Below are 14760 nucleotides of genomic sequence, written 5' to 3'. Positions count from 1 at the left end.
CTGAGCCACCCACGTGCCGTTAACTATACTTTAAATGATAATAATAATAATTCTATAAGAAAGCCAAAGTGTGGAGGATAAGGAAAGGACAAGTCCATGAATCTTGCTAATCTGCCTGGCCAATGATTCAAACCACCAAACCCTGGAAACACAGAATTGGGAGAGCCCCCAGAAGAAGTGATATAAAGGATAAAGAGAAGATTCAGTGAACAGAAAAGTGATAAGCACAGAATCCTAGGATTCCTCAAAGAAACAAATGCCTCTCACTATTGCTGGATTCTCGGGAACCATCTACTGCCTCATAGCCAGGTTTGGCTGCTTCTTTCTTCTCTTGCTGGGTAAGATTGTTGAGGACTTTGGCCTGGCAATGGGCCTCAGTGCTGTCAATCACTGTCAACAGGGCATCAAGAGACAAGAGGTGTGTTGTATAGAGCTGACCAGACACAGGGAAGGCATTCTGCAAAGTAAACAGATCCAGGAGACTTGAGGTGAGAATACTTTACACTTTTCCAAAAACCCTGAAACCTCTTTTAACTTCTACACTGTCCTGAGAAAATGCCTTTCTTCTTCCTGTTCCCCAACTCTCAAGTGTTTCCCGCCCTGATATCGTATGCTCTCTATCACCAGAGAGATTTCCTTAACAGAGCCTTCTTTCTTGAGGCCAGTAATAATGGTCAGCACCTTGGACAGCAGCTTGGTGAGGTCTTCAAAGAGGTTTGAACAGTAGTAGTCACAGTCATAGTTGATATAGAGCTCAGTGACAAAACTGGGGATGTGCCAGAGCTGCACAATGGCCTCCAGTGCCATCTCTTTCATCTCATAAGGCATTTTGGGGTTCTCCACAGTGATGATCTCCATGAGCTTTTTGATGTACATCTGGCAATAAAGCAGTAATAGCCATTTGGGTGGGGAAAAATTCAAGATAGAAGAGAAAAATTAGACAGGTAAACCATTAAACACAAGAAGTAGAAGCCCAGCCAGGAGGCATGCAGTAAGAGACCCTTAAAGGTATTCTATCCTCTTTGGCCTCCACACTGGGGAAGACCTGGCTCTCTACCTCACACCTGATCCAAAACAAGTTGCCTACTAACCCTCTTTGTGCTCTGTGAGCCTGACCTGGTACTACAGAGTTCTTTTCTGAAACTTAGTGGCGAAGCCGTCTGACTTGCTTGACTATGCTGCAGAACTGCTAGGCAGAAAAGCCATACCCACTCACAGTGAGGTTGTCCACCAGTCCTCATATTTTGCTTCTCTCATGTTATAGCCAGCCAGTTTCCTCTGGGCTTCTTTTAATTTTTCCACCAAAGACGCCAGCCAATGAATGAAACTATGGAGGCTAAAAGCACTATATTACGGGAGCCCCTAAATCCCATCCCTGCAGAATGACAGAGCTATTGGAGCATCTCCCCATTGGAGATGCCATACATCTATTTTTTTTGTTCTTCCAAGTTCAATACACTCACCTCTAATTGGAACTTGAGGTGCTCCCTCATGCTTTCAAAGAGCAGGAAGCATACCCGCAGGGAAGCAGCATAAAGGTTGAGTCGCTCTACACTGAGTAGCTGGAGATCAGAGTAGGGTTAAATCATTAGGTTTCTGAACCTATGACTCAACCAAGAGAAAAACAGGAAAGCAAACTGTGTGAGGCTGCCACTAAGGTCTTGTGCTCTAAGGGAACTCCACATCTAGCCATTCCCGTATTTCTCTTTGGCTGCCAAAATTCCCAGGGAACTAGTAGTGTCCTTTTGACAATGACCACTGGCCAGTTGGGGAGGGAGGTTCTTTCCTGGATCTTATACTTTTTGCACCTGTCAGCCAAACCTCCCTGCACACTCCTGGTCCTTAAGAGACCCTGAAAAACAGCCAGAGACTCAGAGCCCCTCTAGAAATCCAGTCTTACCTGGAGTAAGTGGCGGCACATCTCATCCTTGATGAGGCCCAGGAGGGTTTGGCACTGGGCTACAGGGGCTGATTCAAGAGCCACTGTCAGCAAATGCAGTCCCATGTGGATCATAACCTCTGAATTGTGGCGATCGTGTGGATTGGTGAGGGAGATGAGGAAGCGGAAGAGCTCCCGGATGCAGGGAAGACCATAGGGGACCAACGCTGTACCTAAGGAAGGCCAGGAGTAAAGTGGGATTGCTAAGAAACAACTGGCTTGATAGCTTGGCCTGGCCTGCCCTGCATTATACAAGGCAATTGCAGGTAAGTGAGTCTCTTCAAGGGAAAAAAAAAAAGGTTTTTTTCTGGGGAGGTTAAGAAGATTACTCTCACTTATTGAAGGCAATCAGAATTGATGACCCTACTTTCTGTTAGAAGTCTCAAGCTATTCTTTCCTCTCACTTCCTACTGTCCACCAAAGTCCCTCTCTGTGTAAGTTAGAGAAGGGCTCCATCCACACCAAGAGTCCTCTGGCTTGATTCCATTTCCTGACTAGAAAATGGACCACAAGACACATTGGATCCAAGATGGTCTAGATTGAGTACAGTTAGTGGGCAGGATGGAGGTGGTGAATAGGCAGAGCCTGCCTTAGAGAACTCACCTTCCTTCTGGGAGGACTGTGTGAAGCGCACACCTCGGGGATTGACGTAATCCATGTCATGAACAGAGGCAGAGTCAGACTGGTCAGCAGGGGACGTGCACTCCTCTAACACTTCGGGGATGGATTCCACGGATGCTGACTGGGCCTTTTCCACAGGGACCCCTTCCTGCTATGACCGGTAGCAGCGGGATAGGAAGAGGGATGAAACAAGAGCAACTTGGAACTTACTCCCCCGAAATGCCTATGCTCCAAGTGTCTCTAATGGACTGCAGGTGTAGGGCTGGCTCCGCAGGCTATGAATCAATGCACAATGAAAGATGGCTCAGGCAGAGTATGATGAAAGACTCAGAAAGCACCTCCTGGGGCATCAGTGACCTAAAATGACTAGAACTCTGGAGGCAACAGAGGCTCTCGTAGGCCTGGGATTTAGATCATTACCTTCCAGACAAAGCTATGGCCATCTCTCTTACCTTTGCCAAGTACTATCTGTATGCATTGCTTCATAAATCCCATGAGCTACCTCTCACATTGAATCTTGCTGTGGATTTTCTATATAGCACAGGTGATTCAAGGAAACAAGAAATAACCCCCTACCTCAACCTTCTTTTGAGCCAAGGCCTGGACAAAAGATGCAAAGGATCAAGCCAATTCCCACAGGAAAAGACTAGAGAGGGGGCCTTTAGAAATCAAAGCCATACCTGGGGGTCAGGCTGCTCAGGAACCCCTGGGTCACTGCTGCCAGGCTCTGTAGCTGTGTTATACCCTGGAGAGCCAGGTTGCTCCAGGTCAGTAAGATCTTCCTTGGAGGTGGTCTGGGAGGAGAACTCCAGGCCACTGTCTGTAGAGGGGCTGACCACAGCTGATGCAGCTTCTGAACTTGCAGAAGAGATGGGAGTGGGCACCTCAATGAACGGCATGCCCCCTGCCAAGCAAAGTAAGTTAGGCTTGAAGATGAGAGACCCTGTGCAAAACACATACCCTCCATGGCACCAGGGGCTCTATTTCCTAGACTGAATAATAATCTCTATAAACGCTGGTCTCTGATGGTAGTCAGAGTCCCTCTGGAAGGAGAACAACCTTAAGTCACTGCAGAATTGCTAAATGGTCATAGTCTGACAGACCTGGAGTTTTCCTTTTTGCTCTTAGTAGAAAGACCAAAACCCTTTAGTTGGCTGGTTTTGAGGAAGGACATTTTCTTCTATCTATTCTAACCAGGGGAAGCAACTCAGGGCACTCACCAGTGAGATTAGAGGATAAGGTGGTTCCATTAGGGGTTTGCAGCTCTGAACCTGATGTGACTTTGGTCATATGGCGCAAAGGCCGGGGGGATCTCTTCTGTTTCTTCCACTTGGATGAATCACTCATGCCTCCTGCTCTCATTTTCAGCTGGAAATAGCATACCTCATCAGCACTGGTATTCAAATTAAGATTCTTTCCCTAGCAATCTCCCTTCTTTTATTCCTACTGATCCCTAGAAAACAGCCTATATGCCACATCTGTGCCAAAGGAAAACTCTAGACCATCAGAACACATTCCTACTCCTCTAATCTGGCTTCTACATCTTCCACTTCACAGGTCGGCCTAGGAGCCTCCTAAACAGTCTACTTTTAGGCTGGTTACACATTACTCTGCTTTCCTGAGTCCTGGCAATCCTAAAACCTTTAGGTGGTGCCTGACCCTCTTGCAGAAAAGGTGAGGGCAGAGGCTCCTTGGCCTGAAGCTTCAGATCTACAGGTCCTGGATTCCTGGGCTTTGTTCAACTATCAGTAGCACAGCCTCATACTCCTAGTTCTTATCCCACTATGACAGCCTACAACTTCCCTGTCACACTCAGCTTTCCCACTACTTCATGCATTGGGCCTAGATCCTATACATATTCCTGGCTCTCTGAAATTTTTGCATCAGATTGGTCAAAGGCTCATTCCTTGGAGTTAAGAAAAAGTGGTATCCCAGCCAACTTGGAGTTAAGGATGGTGGGTCATGTCATGCTGCTGCTCTGCTCTCTATTGCTCCCAATTTTGCTACATCACTGAGACCTGTTCTTCCCACTGTTGGGTCTTTCTAAATGCAATTTTATGTTTTCAGATAGTAAGGCTACTGATTTCTTGGACCCTTACACTATTCTATTTCCTTCTCTCCTGCTGTATTTCCATTTTTCCTATAGCTTCATTTTAGTCACAAAGGAAAATCTCTATAACTCATTGTGGGAACTGTTCTGGGATATAAGATTTTATGTATTTTCTCCACTCTAAGCTCACAGCTACTTTGTTTAGGTCCATTTCATTTTCCTGGTCCTGATGCCTTCTGTTAGGGTTTGAAACCAGTCCCTTTACAGTTACATCATACTATTCCTACACTGATGGACCATCCCTGGACAGGGAAACAGTAATGGTCCAGGGACCATCAGAATGTCTCTAATAGAATAGAAGCATTTTTCCTCCTTGCCTCTTCCTAGAGGCTGAATATACCCATGCTATCCTTTGCCTGTTCAATTCCTTCTAGTATTTGGAAAACAGGCCTCCTTCCTTGACTTCCCCCAAGCCCTCCCGAACATGGGTAACCACTGATCTTTTGCTTAGAAACCACGTAATTCTACCTTCCTTACCAATAGCTCCACCCAGAAAGAAAGAGGTCCGAGAGTCGAGCCCTGCACCCAGCTCTTACTAACAGAGCAACAGCCTCACACTGGATTTACGCTTCTTGTCCCTCCATCTCCACAATGCCTACAGTAAAATGCCTAGAACAAAGCTTCCAGTGCTCTGAGCACTGTGGCTACACAGGAATCAGGGTGCTCTCTCCAGTAACCACTGAAGCACATCTGTGGCAAGTTCATGGTAAAAAGAATGTTCTGGGAGTAAGCGTCAGTCAAATACATGGTCAAGAAGCTCAAGAGACCAAAGAGGAAACAAGAACCTCCTGGCTTTATCAGCAATTGTTACTGAGGTCCAAAAAGCACTAATAGCTGGATCCACTTTTGTGAGCTATCTTTTCTCTCTAGGCGGCCTCCCAACTTCAGGGACTCTAGGTGGTTCTACTTCTACTGAGAAGCCAGTCACTCACTAAGATGCCTTCCTACACTAGGATTAGTCCTTCCTGCTTCCTTTTCTAACCTCAGCAAAGCTCGCTCCAACCTGATCATTTCAATTAGTATTCTCTGCCTCCTGGCTGGAGTAGGAGACGAGAGGCTGCCAGTTCTCACAAATGCCTCAACCTTTAAAGTACAGTTATGCTCCCTGTTCTAAGGTTCTAAGGTCGGGGCTGGGCAGTGGGTATTCATGGAACCCTACAACACCTTATCCATATAACTCTGCTCCCTGTTATGCTCCCTGTCCTAAGATTCTAAGGTGGGGGGGGGGCCAGCAGGTGTTCATGGAACTCTACAACACCTTATTCATATAACTGTATTTCCAAAGGGCAGTATAAGCTTTACAAAGAAAGGTCCTAGGTTAATAATCATCGCAAAATGCCAGGCAGCTACTAAAGAGAAATGCAACTTGTGACAAGTCAAGCACACAAATGAAAATTGACACAATTCATGCAAACAGAATGCAGGCCTATGGCTAGGTGTAGAGACACACAGTATCTTTTTATTCAATGACCTGGGCTTTCTAGCTCCTTCCCATCCATCTAGAGTCCTAAATCTTGGAAGAAGTCCTTTAATGTTAACTAAGAAAAAAAGACCCCAACTAGATGGATTATCCTTCCCCTCCAAATCCAGTTCAAGTATCCAGATGACTCAAGACTATTCTTAAGCTCTATATGCCAGCTCTGAGACAGGGAGAGGGTAGAAGGGGGGAGGGCCTTGCTTAGAGGTCCCTCACAGTTCCCCTAGAAATGGGAGATATTAAACCTCCTAACACGATGTCAGCAGGACCCAGGCTCTTTAGGCTCACTACATGATGTATCACCAGTTCAAAGCTTCCTTCTGCCTCCAGGCAACCAAATGCCACAGGAAAATTCCCAACACTGCAGAGCTACAAACACATGCAACACTTCCAAAGCCGTGCTGTGTTACTAGGGAGGGGTAAGTTGTGCTTCGCACAATGGAAATGGGACCCAGATGTTATATATATATATACATATATATACACACACATATATATACATCTATGTATATATACTTAAATAAATTAAAAGGGGAAAGGAGAGGGAGAGAGACCTTGAGGTTCTTAAAGAGTAGTACCCTCTCTAACTGGTTCAGGGCTTTGGTCTGCTCCCCACTATTTAGCTCCAGTTTGCTGAGGAGACATGGAGAAATCTGTGAAAGACAGGCAAACGAGCGATTTAAACAAAGTGACATAAACTCAGACACACGCCAGCAGGGCAGAGGGCAGGAATGGGAATGGGTGGCTAGGGAGAAGGAAGGTCAGGTGCATGCACCAAACAGCCAAGGGTCATCTCCACAGGCAGAACCTTTTAGGGCTGCAAGTAGAATCATCAGAGGCCTGTGAAGTCCAGGACTTTAAGATAGAAAGAGGCCATTCTTCTGACCACCATTCTTATAGCAGTTTGAGAGCCTTCTGATCTAGAGTCAGGCTTGATTTGTCTCATCAACAGAGTCTAGCACAAGTGTGAGCCCGGTCTAATCCAGCATTAGGGTGGGACTTAGGGCATAGGATCCTTAGGTCACCTACCTGCTGACAAGGCTGGATCTTGAGGGGATGGTAGGGTGTTCATCTTTATCAACATACATTTTTATCACAACCTGATTGGCTTCACCAAGTTTCCATGAAGGACTGGCTCACCAGCTTATGTACTGGGTCAACAAAGATAGGCTGGGAAGGAAAGGCTAGGGAAGAAGAGGTATCTGGGGAAAAATAAATTTCTCACTAAAGGAGTGACAGCTATTTCTAGATTTCAAGCAGACTTGTATAGGCAAAATCATGTTTTTTGCTAAGTAAGGATATCTAGGAAAATCTCCATAGCACTAAAGTTGGGAGACCCAGGTTTGGATAAGGGATAGCAGGTCATACCTTCTTCATGTTGGTCCCCATATAGTTCTTGGGTTCTTCTTTAAACTGAGGTAACCTATAAGACAGAGAATCCCATGGACTGTCATTAGGGATAAAAACAAATCTCCCCTGCATGCCAGCCACAGTCCAAAGATGCTCTGGGCCCAAGCATGCCCTGTCCCCTCAGAAAAGCTGGGAAGAGAAGCAGCTTTTTGAGAGCCTCATCAAAGGAAGAAATTGGGGGACTTATAACACAGACACTTTCTTAAAAAGAAGGTAGTCACCAGGGTAAGATGACTAAATGCCTTTGGAATGTGGTGGCTCTTTTCACCCTAAACTGACTTGTTCCTACTTGTGTTTTCTTGATAAGTATTGATGAATGCCGCAAGATGGGGAAGAGGGAAGTCCATCAAGACTCTGGGAGACTGGGCAAAGAGTAAGGAGTTAAAGGCAGGCTGAGTTTTGAAACCGATATATCTGAGCCTGAGGAGTAAGAACACTTTGCAGCAGGGCCCAGGGGCAGATCTAGTCTGTACATATTAATAATTACTTCTTATAGATTTGAGAGCAAAATGAAATCCCATGGGGAAGTTTTTTTGTTTTTTAACTAATTTTTAGAGCACTTTTAGGTTCATAGCAAAATTGAGCAGAAGGTACATCGATTTCCCAAATAATCCCAGCCCCGCAGATGCATAATCATCCTCATTATTAATATCATCTCAGGAGGCTTTAAAGTCCTCGCCTCAGTCAACTGTTCTCAAAGTCAGTCTATTGAAAAAAGGTATAGGAAACAGGCAGTTAGGCATAGCCTGAGAAGGCCTTCTAGGCCCTAAATTGAGGGCCTTGACTAGGGTGACCAGTGGTCTGGGGTTGCCAGAAACTGAAGGGTTTGCAGGGACTTTCAGTGCTATAATCAGGATAGTCTGGGCAAACAAGGTTGGTCATCCTAGCTTCCTTACAGAGCTCAACATCCTATTCCAGGCTCCCTTGAATCTGGCTTCCTCTCTGGGTTCCCTTTCCCAGCTGCTACCTGCACAGAAACAGACACAAGTTTGGGAAGCAAAACAAGGTCTGTCAGCCTAGATCAAATAACCCTCTGCCTCCCGCTGAGGCCAAGCCAGGTCCCTCCTCCTTCTCCCTTGTTCAGTAACCCTGGACCAAGGGAAGTATCCCCATCCATAATCCCAGTGGCCCCTAAGTGGCTGTAGGGTTGGCCAGGTCCCTGAAGTGGCTGTGTGAAAGCAGCCAGGCTCAAGAGGCCTGGGCAGCCGGGCTGAAGCAAACAGCAGCAGGTTTACCTTGTGAAGAGCAGCTGCACCATGTCTACGAGAGTGTGCTCTGCGGATTTTCTCAATAACTCTGCACAGGCAAAAACAAATAACACAGGTGTCATTACTTGCTGGGCTATTATCAGGAGGCTTCTCTGAGCAGACTCCCCTCCAAACCTTGTTTACTAAGGATTATACCAAACTTATTAAAACCAGCTCCAGCTCAGCCTGGCAGCCACAACTGCACTATCCCACTAGGTGGCACTACTGAGTCAGGGGAAAAAAAGGAGGGGGCACAGTGATGAGTTTTCAAGGGTTGCAGGCTAGTGTCTATCCCAGAAACCTCAAGGGAGGAAGATTTGGTGCCTGGGCTGAGTCAGTCTGAGATCTATCCCAATTCTTGCCCTGGTACAATGAACTAAGGTTCCTATTCTAGGTGTACAATAATCAAGTAAAGACTTCAAGACCCCTATGGGTCTACAAGGTAGGTAGGTGATGGACAAGTCCCGAGTTTTCTATCTCTCCGGGGTTCAGAGACAGCACCCTATATTTATACTCATGGACACTGGCCCTAGAAATGATGACAGGCCTAATATTCAAGCACCTACCACTGAGCCTCATTTCAAAGCAGATCCGGAAGCAAGACTGCATAATCTCACACACAGATTCATTGGTTAGGTGGGCACCCGCTGGGGTCAGCAACAGAGTCCGCAGCACCTACCAGAAAGAAAGAGGAGATACAGTGATAAATAAAGCAGGTGGGGTAAAGTGGGGTGCACTTGAGGGGAGAGAAGCTGCCTCCTGTTCCTCTAGTCTCCTATGGAAGCACGCGAGGATAAGAAAGAGAGGTTAGCAAGAATGCTGACCTCACTTCATTTTGGTAGGGGGCATCTTCCAGGAGCTCCTCTTGGGAACTGTGCCTTTACTCTGTGTGACCCTGACACAATTCAGCACTCATTCCAGCCCTAGCCCACAATCCCAAAAGATGGGACGGCAGATATGGTCTGCAGAGGTACAGGTGTATTAAGGGCTTCCAGTATCTGATATCAGTTCATTTAAAGCTTTCAATTATTTCCTTGGAAAAAGCTTTTACTTTGGGTAAGTGGCTCCTTGTTTGGAAATAAAGTAGCTCCATAAGCCCCGGTGGGGTCAAAACACGGTTTCATGCTGCTGGCAAACTTGGGTAAGGAGAGCGGACAGCACCAGGTCCTGGCCATTAATCTAATTGTTCTTCCTCTCCATTTACCTGAAGGATTTTCATCAGGACAACCTCATCGCTGGCAGGATCTGTGCCCACAAAACGGGCATGGGTGACAGCATCTGCCATGTTCTCCATGCCCTCTGCTGTGCCCTCATGAGTGGGATCTGCGCCAACAAAAAAAGGGGAGACTAAATGGTACGGTTGTTTTTCTCCTCTCCAATTTCCCACCTCATGGCTACTTAAGCTACCTGAGAATTCCGCCCGTAACTGGCTTTAACAAGCTCCTCAGCACAAATCCCACTATGTTAAACAGTGGTTCTCAAACTTAAGCATACATCAGAATGACTCAGAACACTTGTCAAAAATACAAATTGCTGGGCGCCTGGGTGGCTCAGTGGGTTAAGCCGCTGCCTTCGGCTCAGGTCATGATCTCAGGGTCCTGGGATCGAGGCCCGCATCGGGCTCTCTGCTCAGCAGGGAGCCTGCTTCCCTCTCTCTCTCTCTCTCTGCCTGCCTCTCCATCTACTTGTGATTTCTCTCTGTCAAATAAATAAATAAAATCTTTTAAAAAAAAAAATACAAATTGCTGAGCCCACTCTGAGAGCTTCTGCATTAGTGGGGCCTGAGAATTTGCATTTCTAACAAGATCCCGGAAGGAATTAATGCTGCTGGTCAGGGGGGATACTTTGGAATCACTGGTGTAAAGCTACTTGTTTCATAGAGGAAGGACCTAGAAATACGAGCTTTTGGTCCAAAGCAAGGGCCAAACAGGGCCAGACCTTTGAACACCAAGCTTGTAGCCTTTCTCTGTTTGTGTTCTCTTTCAACACATCTCTCTCTGGTTGCTTTTAGAGTTTTGTGTTCAGATGCAAGTGAGGTTGGGAAGTAGGGGAAAGAAATGGACAGTCACTGCTGCCAATACTTAAATCTGGGTGCCACGTTACAACAAATCAGAGACCTCTTCCTGCTTTGGTTTCATTCTTATTTAAAATAAAATGACATGAAGCAAGAGTCATTTTACCAGCTTAACTAAACAGGCATTAGAAGAGAAAGGGGCAGGAGAGCCTGGGTGGCCCAGTGGGTTAAGCCTCTGCCTTCTGCTCATGATCTCAGGGTCCTAGGATCAAGACCCGCAGAGGGCTCTCTCCTCAGCAGGGAGCCTGCTTCTGCCCCCTTCCCCAACCACCTGCTGCTCTGCCTACTTGTGATCTCTGTGTCAAATAAATAACTAAAATCTTTTTAAAAAACAAAAGAACAGAAAGGAGAAAACTAAACAGGATTGGAGGCTGGCTGACTGGGGAGCAGGAGGAAGAGAGAATTTCAACAGTGAATAAGAAGAGGGAAGAAGCTACCTCAGACAACCAGTGCCATGCTGGAAACTAACACAAATGCTGCCAAGTGGGGAAACTGCTCCCATTCGTGTGTTAAATACCCACAAGGGAGAGCCAAAGAAGTGGCCTCCATCAAGGCCTAGAAGGGTCCCGCAGACTGCCTGGATTATCCTTGAAAGGGAAGCATAAATAGGAAAAAAGGGTAGGGACAAGACAAAGCTTTGCAAGTGACAGAAAAAGTTGCTCTAGAGGAGGCATGGCATACACAAGAGCACCTCCTAGTATTAAGTGGAAGAAATTAAAAGAAATCTTATCATTTTCTCTTTCCTGGTATCTAAAATTAACAGCTCCTGAGCTTAAAGTTCAGGTGGGATACCTGAGAAACCAGAACATTTCCCTTACAACCATGAGCCTGAAGATTTTCATGAACTGTACGTGATTTTCATCTTTCTCTTATGTCCTAGTTCCTCTCTGACACCTGGCCAGAGACTCAATTTGTCCTTAGAGCATGCCCCTATTCGGCATCAGGAGTGGTTACTTAGAGGTCATGCAGAAGGAAGCCAATTTCAGGATGATACACAGTGTATGGGTGACCCAGCTCTTTCTATCACCCCAGCTCTCCATGTTTCTCTTATTTGACTCAGAAAATCCATTTTTTAAAAAAATATTTTATTTATTTATTTGACAGAGAGATAGGGAGAGAGCACAAGCAGGCAGAGTGGCAGGCAGAGGGAGAAGAAGAAGCAGGCTCTCCACCGAGCAAGGAGCCTGATGCGGGCTCGACCCCAGGACCCTGCGATCATGACCTGAGCCAAGGCAGCGGCCCAACCGACTGAGCCATCCAGGTGCCCCTGACTCAGCAAATCCTATACTCCAAAGGCCCTTGGCCTGAGTCTTCTCTCACAGCCCTGCCTGACCATCTTTACTCAGGCCTCCAGGGTCCACAGCAGGACCTTTGTTCGCACAGGAAATCCAGGTCCTCAGTTCTATGTGGTATTTTGGAGCTCAGTGAATGGCAGCTTTGCTCCCACCTCATAAGGCTTCTAGGGGTCTATTTCTTCCCCTCTTTCAGTCATCTCCCTTGTTAAAGTAGTTTAACTGAGCCTGAATGAAGCAGTAAAGTTAATCTTCTAAAAAGGCAGGTAAGAGTGACAGGTTTTTAGAATTGCAGGCAGAGCCTGCCAGGCAACCAGTGGCACAAATTCTGGTCTGGCAGCTGTGTGGGGCCAAACAAAAGGCTGATCCTTGGAGTAGGACCTAAGATAATCCTAGAAGCCTTGGGTCACAGGATTGAAGGATAATGGGTATTTCTTCTAGGATAGCCTAAACAAAAGATTGTTTGGTTTGGGCTCACTTAGCAGAATTTGTCTTCTTCAGGACCCTTTCCTTAGAATTTCCTCCTTTCCTGGCCATTCTGGAGCAGACTGCAGGGAAATCTGCCAATCTCAACTCCTTCGCCTTCTGGCTTTCGTACACTCCTTCCTGCCTCCTTTCTCATGCCTACTGCAATCACCACCTACAGCATTCTCTTTTCCCACCACAGGAAACTCCAATGACCATCTGGCCTGAGGTCTCCAATGACAAGCTTGTCTGCCAACCCCAGGAAGGGGAGAGAGTAACACTGACAAGAAAGCAAGGGAAGAAGCGCAGAAGGCGGCGGCTAGAGGCTGTGGAGAGAGATGACCTGCAGGTGGTGCTCAGGGCAAGGCTGGAAGTAGCTGGGCCTGATTTTTGCTTAGGAAAAGTATGAAGCTAGGACTAGGGTGCCTGGAGAGGCTTATGTACCTCTTCAGAATCCAGCTGGCACCTAGGATTTCTGCTAGGGATCCTGAATGCTTCAGCTAAGCAAATCCCACTTTCTAGAAAAGATAAAGGGTTTTCTTGCCCTGAACTGAAGGCCATTTTCCACCCCCCCCACCCCCCCCGGCTAGCTACAGCCTGAGCTGTCTCTCTTCTTGTCTCCTTACTTAGAAACAAAGACAGCTGCCTGTTTTCTATGTTCTCACCCTTGCACATGGGCTAGCAATAGGGGAAAAGGAATTCAGGATCCTGAGTGACAAGACCAACTAAAAAGGAATCCAAAAAACACAGCTAAACTAACTCAGAGATAATAGACTGGATAAAATATTTGGGCTAAATTGGGAGAAAATATTTGTAATACTATGACAGTCAATGGATTAATATCCCCACTACACAAAGAACTCCTGCAAATTAGTAAGAAAAACAAAACAACTCAATAAAAATAGGAGGAAAAGAAGTTGTTCAGGGTGCCTGGATGGCTCAGTGGTTAAAGTCTCTGCCTTCAGCTCAAGTCATGATCCCAGGGTCCTGGGATGGAGACCCACGTGAGGCTCCCTGCTCAGCGGGGAGCGTGCTTCCCCCTCTCCCTCTCTGCCTACTTGTGATGTCTGTCTGTCAAATAAATAAATAAAATCTTTAAAAAAAAAGTTGTTCAAATGTTTAACTCCAAAAAAGAAAAATAAAATAAGTTTTCACCAATCAAATTAGCAAAAACAAAGAATACTACTAATATTCAGTGCTGGTGACAGGGTGGGGAAATGGAAATTCTCAAACATTGGGAGTATAATACTATAATCTTCTGGGAAAGCAAGCTGGCAGTACCTATAAAAATATAATATGCACATGACCATTAATCCAAAAATTTCAAGTACAGGTATCTGCCATCCAAAGAAAAATTATTAAATAAGGAGATATGAGCAAGAATGCTTATTTCAGGTATGCCTCGGTGGCTCAGTCAGTTAAGCGTCTGCCTTTTGCTCAGGTCATGATCCCAGGGTCCTGGAATGGAAACCCGCATCAGGCTCCGGGCTCAATGGGGAGTGTGGTTCTCTCTCTCCCTCTCTGTCTCTCTGCCAGCTTGTTTACTTGCTTGCTCTCTCTCTAACAAAACAAACAAACAAACAAACAAAAAATGCTTATTTCAGCATTATTTATAGTGGCTCAAAATAGGCAATCTAAATATTAAATATTAATAAGAGAAATATTTTTTAGAAGATTTTATTTATTTGAGAGAGAAAGAATGCACACATTGTGGGGAGCGGGGTCGGGGGGTTGGAAGGGGAGAGGGAGCAACAGACTCCCCAGAACCCTGGGATCCTGACCCAAACTGAAAGCAGCCACTTAACCAACTGAGCCACCAGAAAGACTGATAAATCTATACTATGGAAATTACCCAGCTTTACTAAGAAAAAAAAAATCTTACCAGGAACTGAGGGGAGGGAAAATGGTATATTGTCCCCTAATGATTAGAGTTTCTTCTGGGGAGAAAAAGTTTGGGAAACAAATGGTGGTGATGATTGCACAACACTGTGAATGTAATTAATATCACTGAATTATATATTTTTAAATGATTAAAATGATAATTTATATATTGTATGTATTTTACCATAATAAGAGAAAAATATACAAACTTCCAGTTATAAGATATATAAATTCTAGGCATGCA

The 14760-nt window shown here is 45.7% G+C and overlaps 1 protein-coding gene across 9 annotated transcripts in view; it reads right to left on the bottom strand.

Moving 5' to 3' along the window:
* GBF1 (golgi brefeldin A resistant guanine nucleotide exchange factor 1) overlaps positions 1–14760 on the bottom strand; it is a 125769-nt gene that overhangs the window by 17685 nt on the left and 93324 nt on the right. For 3 of the 9 annotated variants that reach the window (XM_032311807.1, XM_032311809.1, XM_032311815.1), the window contains exons 5-16: positions 10009–10127; positions 9371–9479; positions 8793–8853; positions 7516–7570; positions 6702–6800; positions 3781–3928; positions 3241–3464; positions 2543–2711; positions 1901–2112; positions 1464–1562; positions 682–876; positions 268–457 (exon numbers count right to left, since the gene is read on the bottom strand). In XM_032311807.1, coding sequence (XP_032167698.1) covers positions 268–457; positions 682–876; positions 1464–1562; positions 1901–2112; positions 2543–2711; positions 3241–3464; positions 3781–3928; positions 6702–6800; positions 7516–7570; positions 8793–8853; positions 9371–9479; positions 10009–10127 — 1680 coding nt within the window. The remainder of the gene's footprint in view (positions 1–267; positions 458–681; positions 877–1463; positions 1563–1900; positions 2113–2542; positions 2712–3240; positions 3465–3780; positions 3929–6701; positions 6801–7515; positions 7571–8792; positions 8854–9370; positions 9480–10008; positions 10128–14760) is intronic. The other 6 variants (XM_032311811.1, XM_032311813.1, XM_032311812.1 and 3 more) reach the window with 4 other exon arrangements.

Source organism: Mustela erminea, chromosome 14 (genome assembly GCF_009829155.1).
Source record: "Mustela erminea isolate mMusErm1 chromosome 14, mMusErm1.Pri, whole genome shotgun sequence".
NCBI classification, from domain to species: domain Eukaryota; kingdom Metazoa; phylum Chordata; class Mammalia; order Carnivora; family Mustelidae; genus Mustela; species Mustela erminea.
This window is presented reverse-complemented; position numbering and strand designations above follow the sequence as displayed.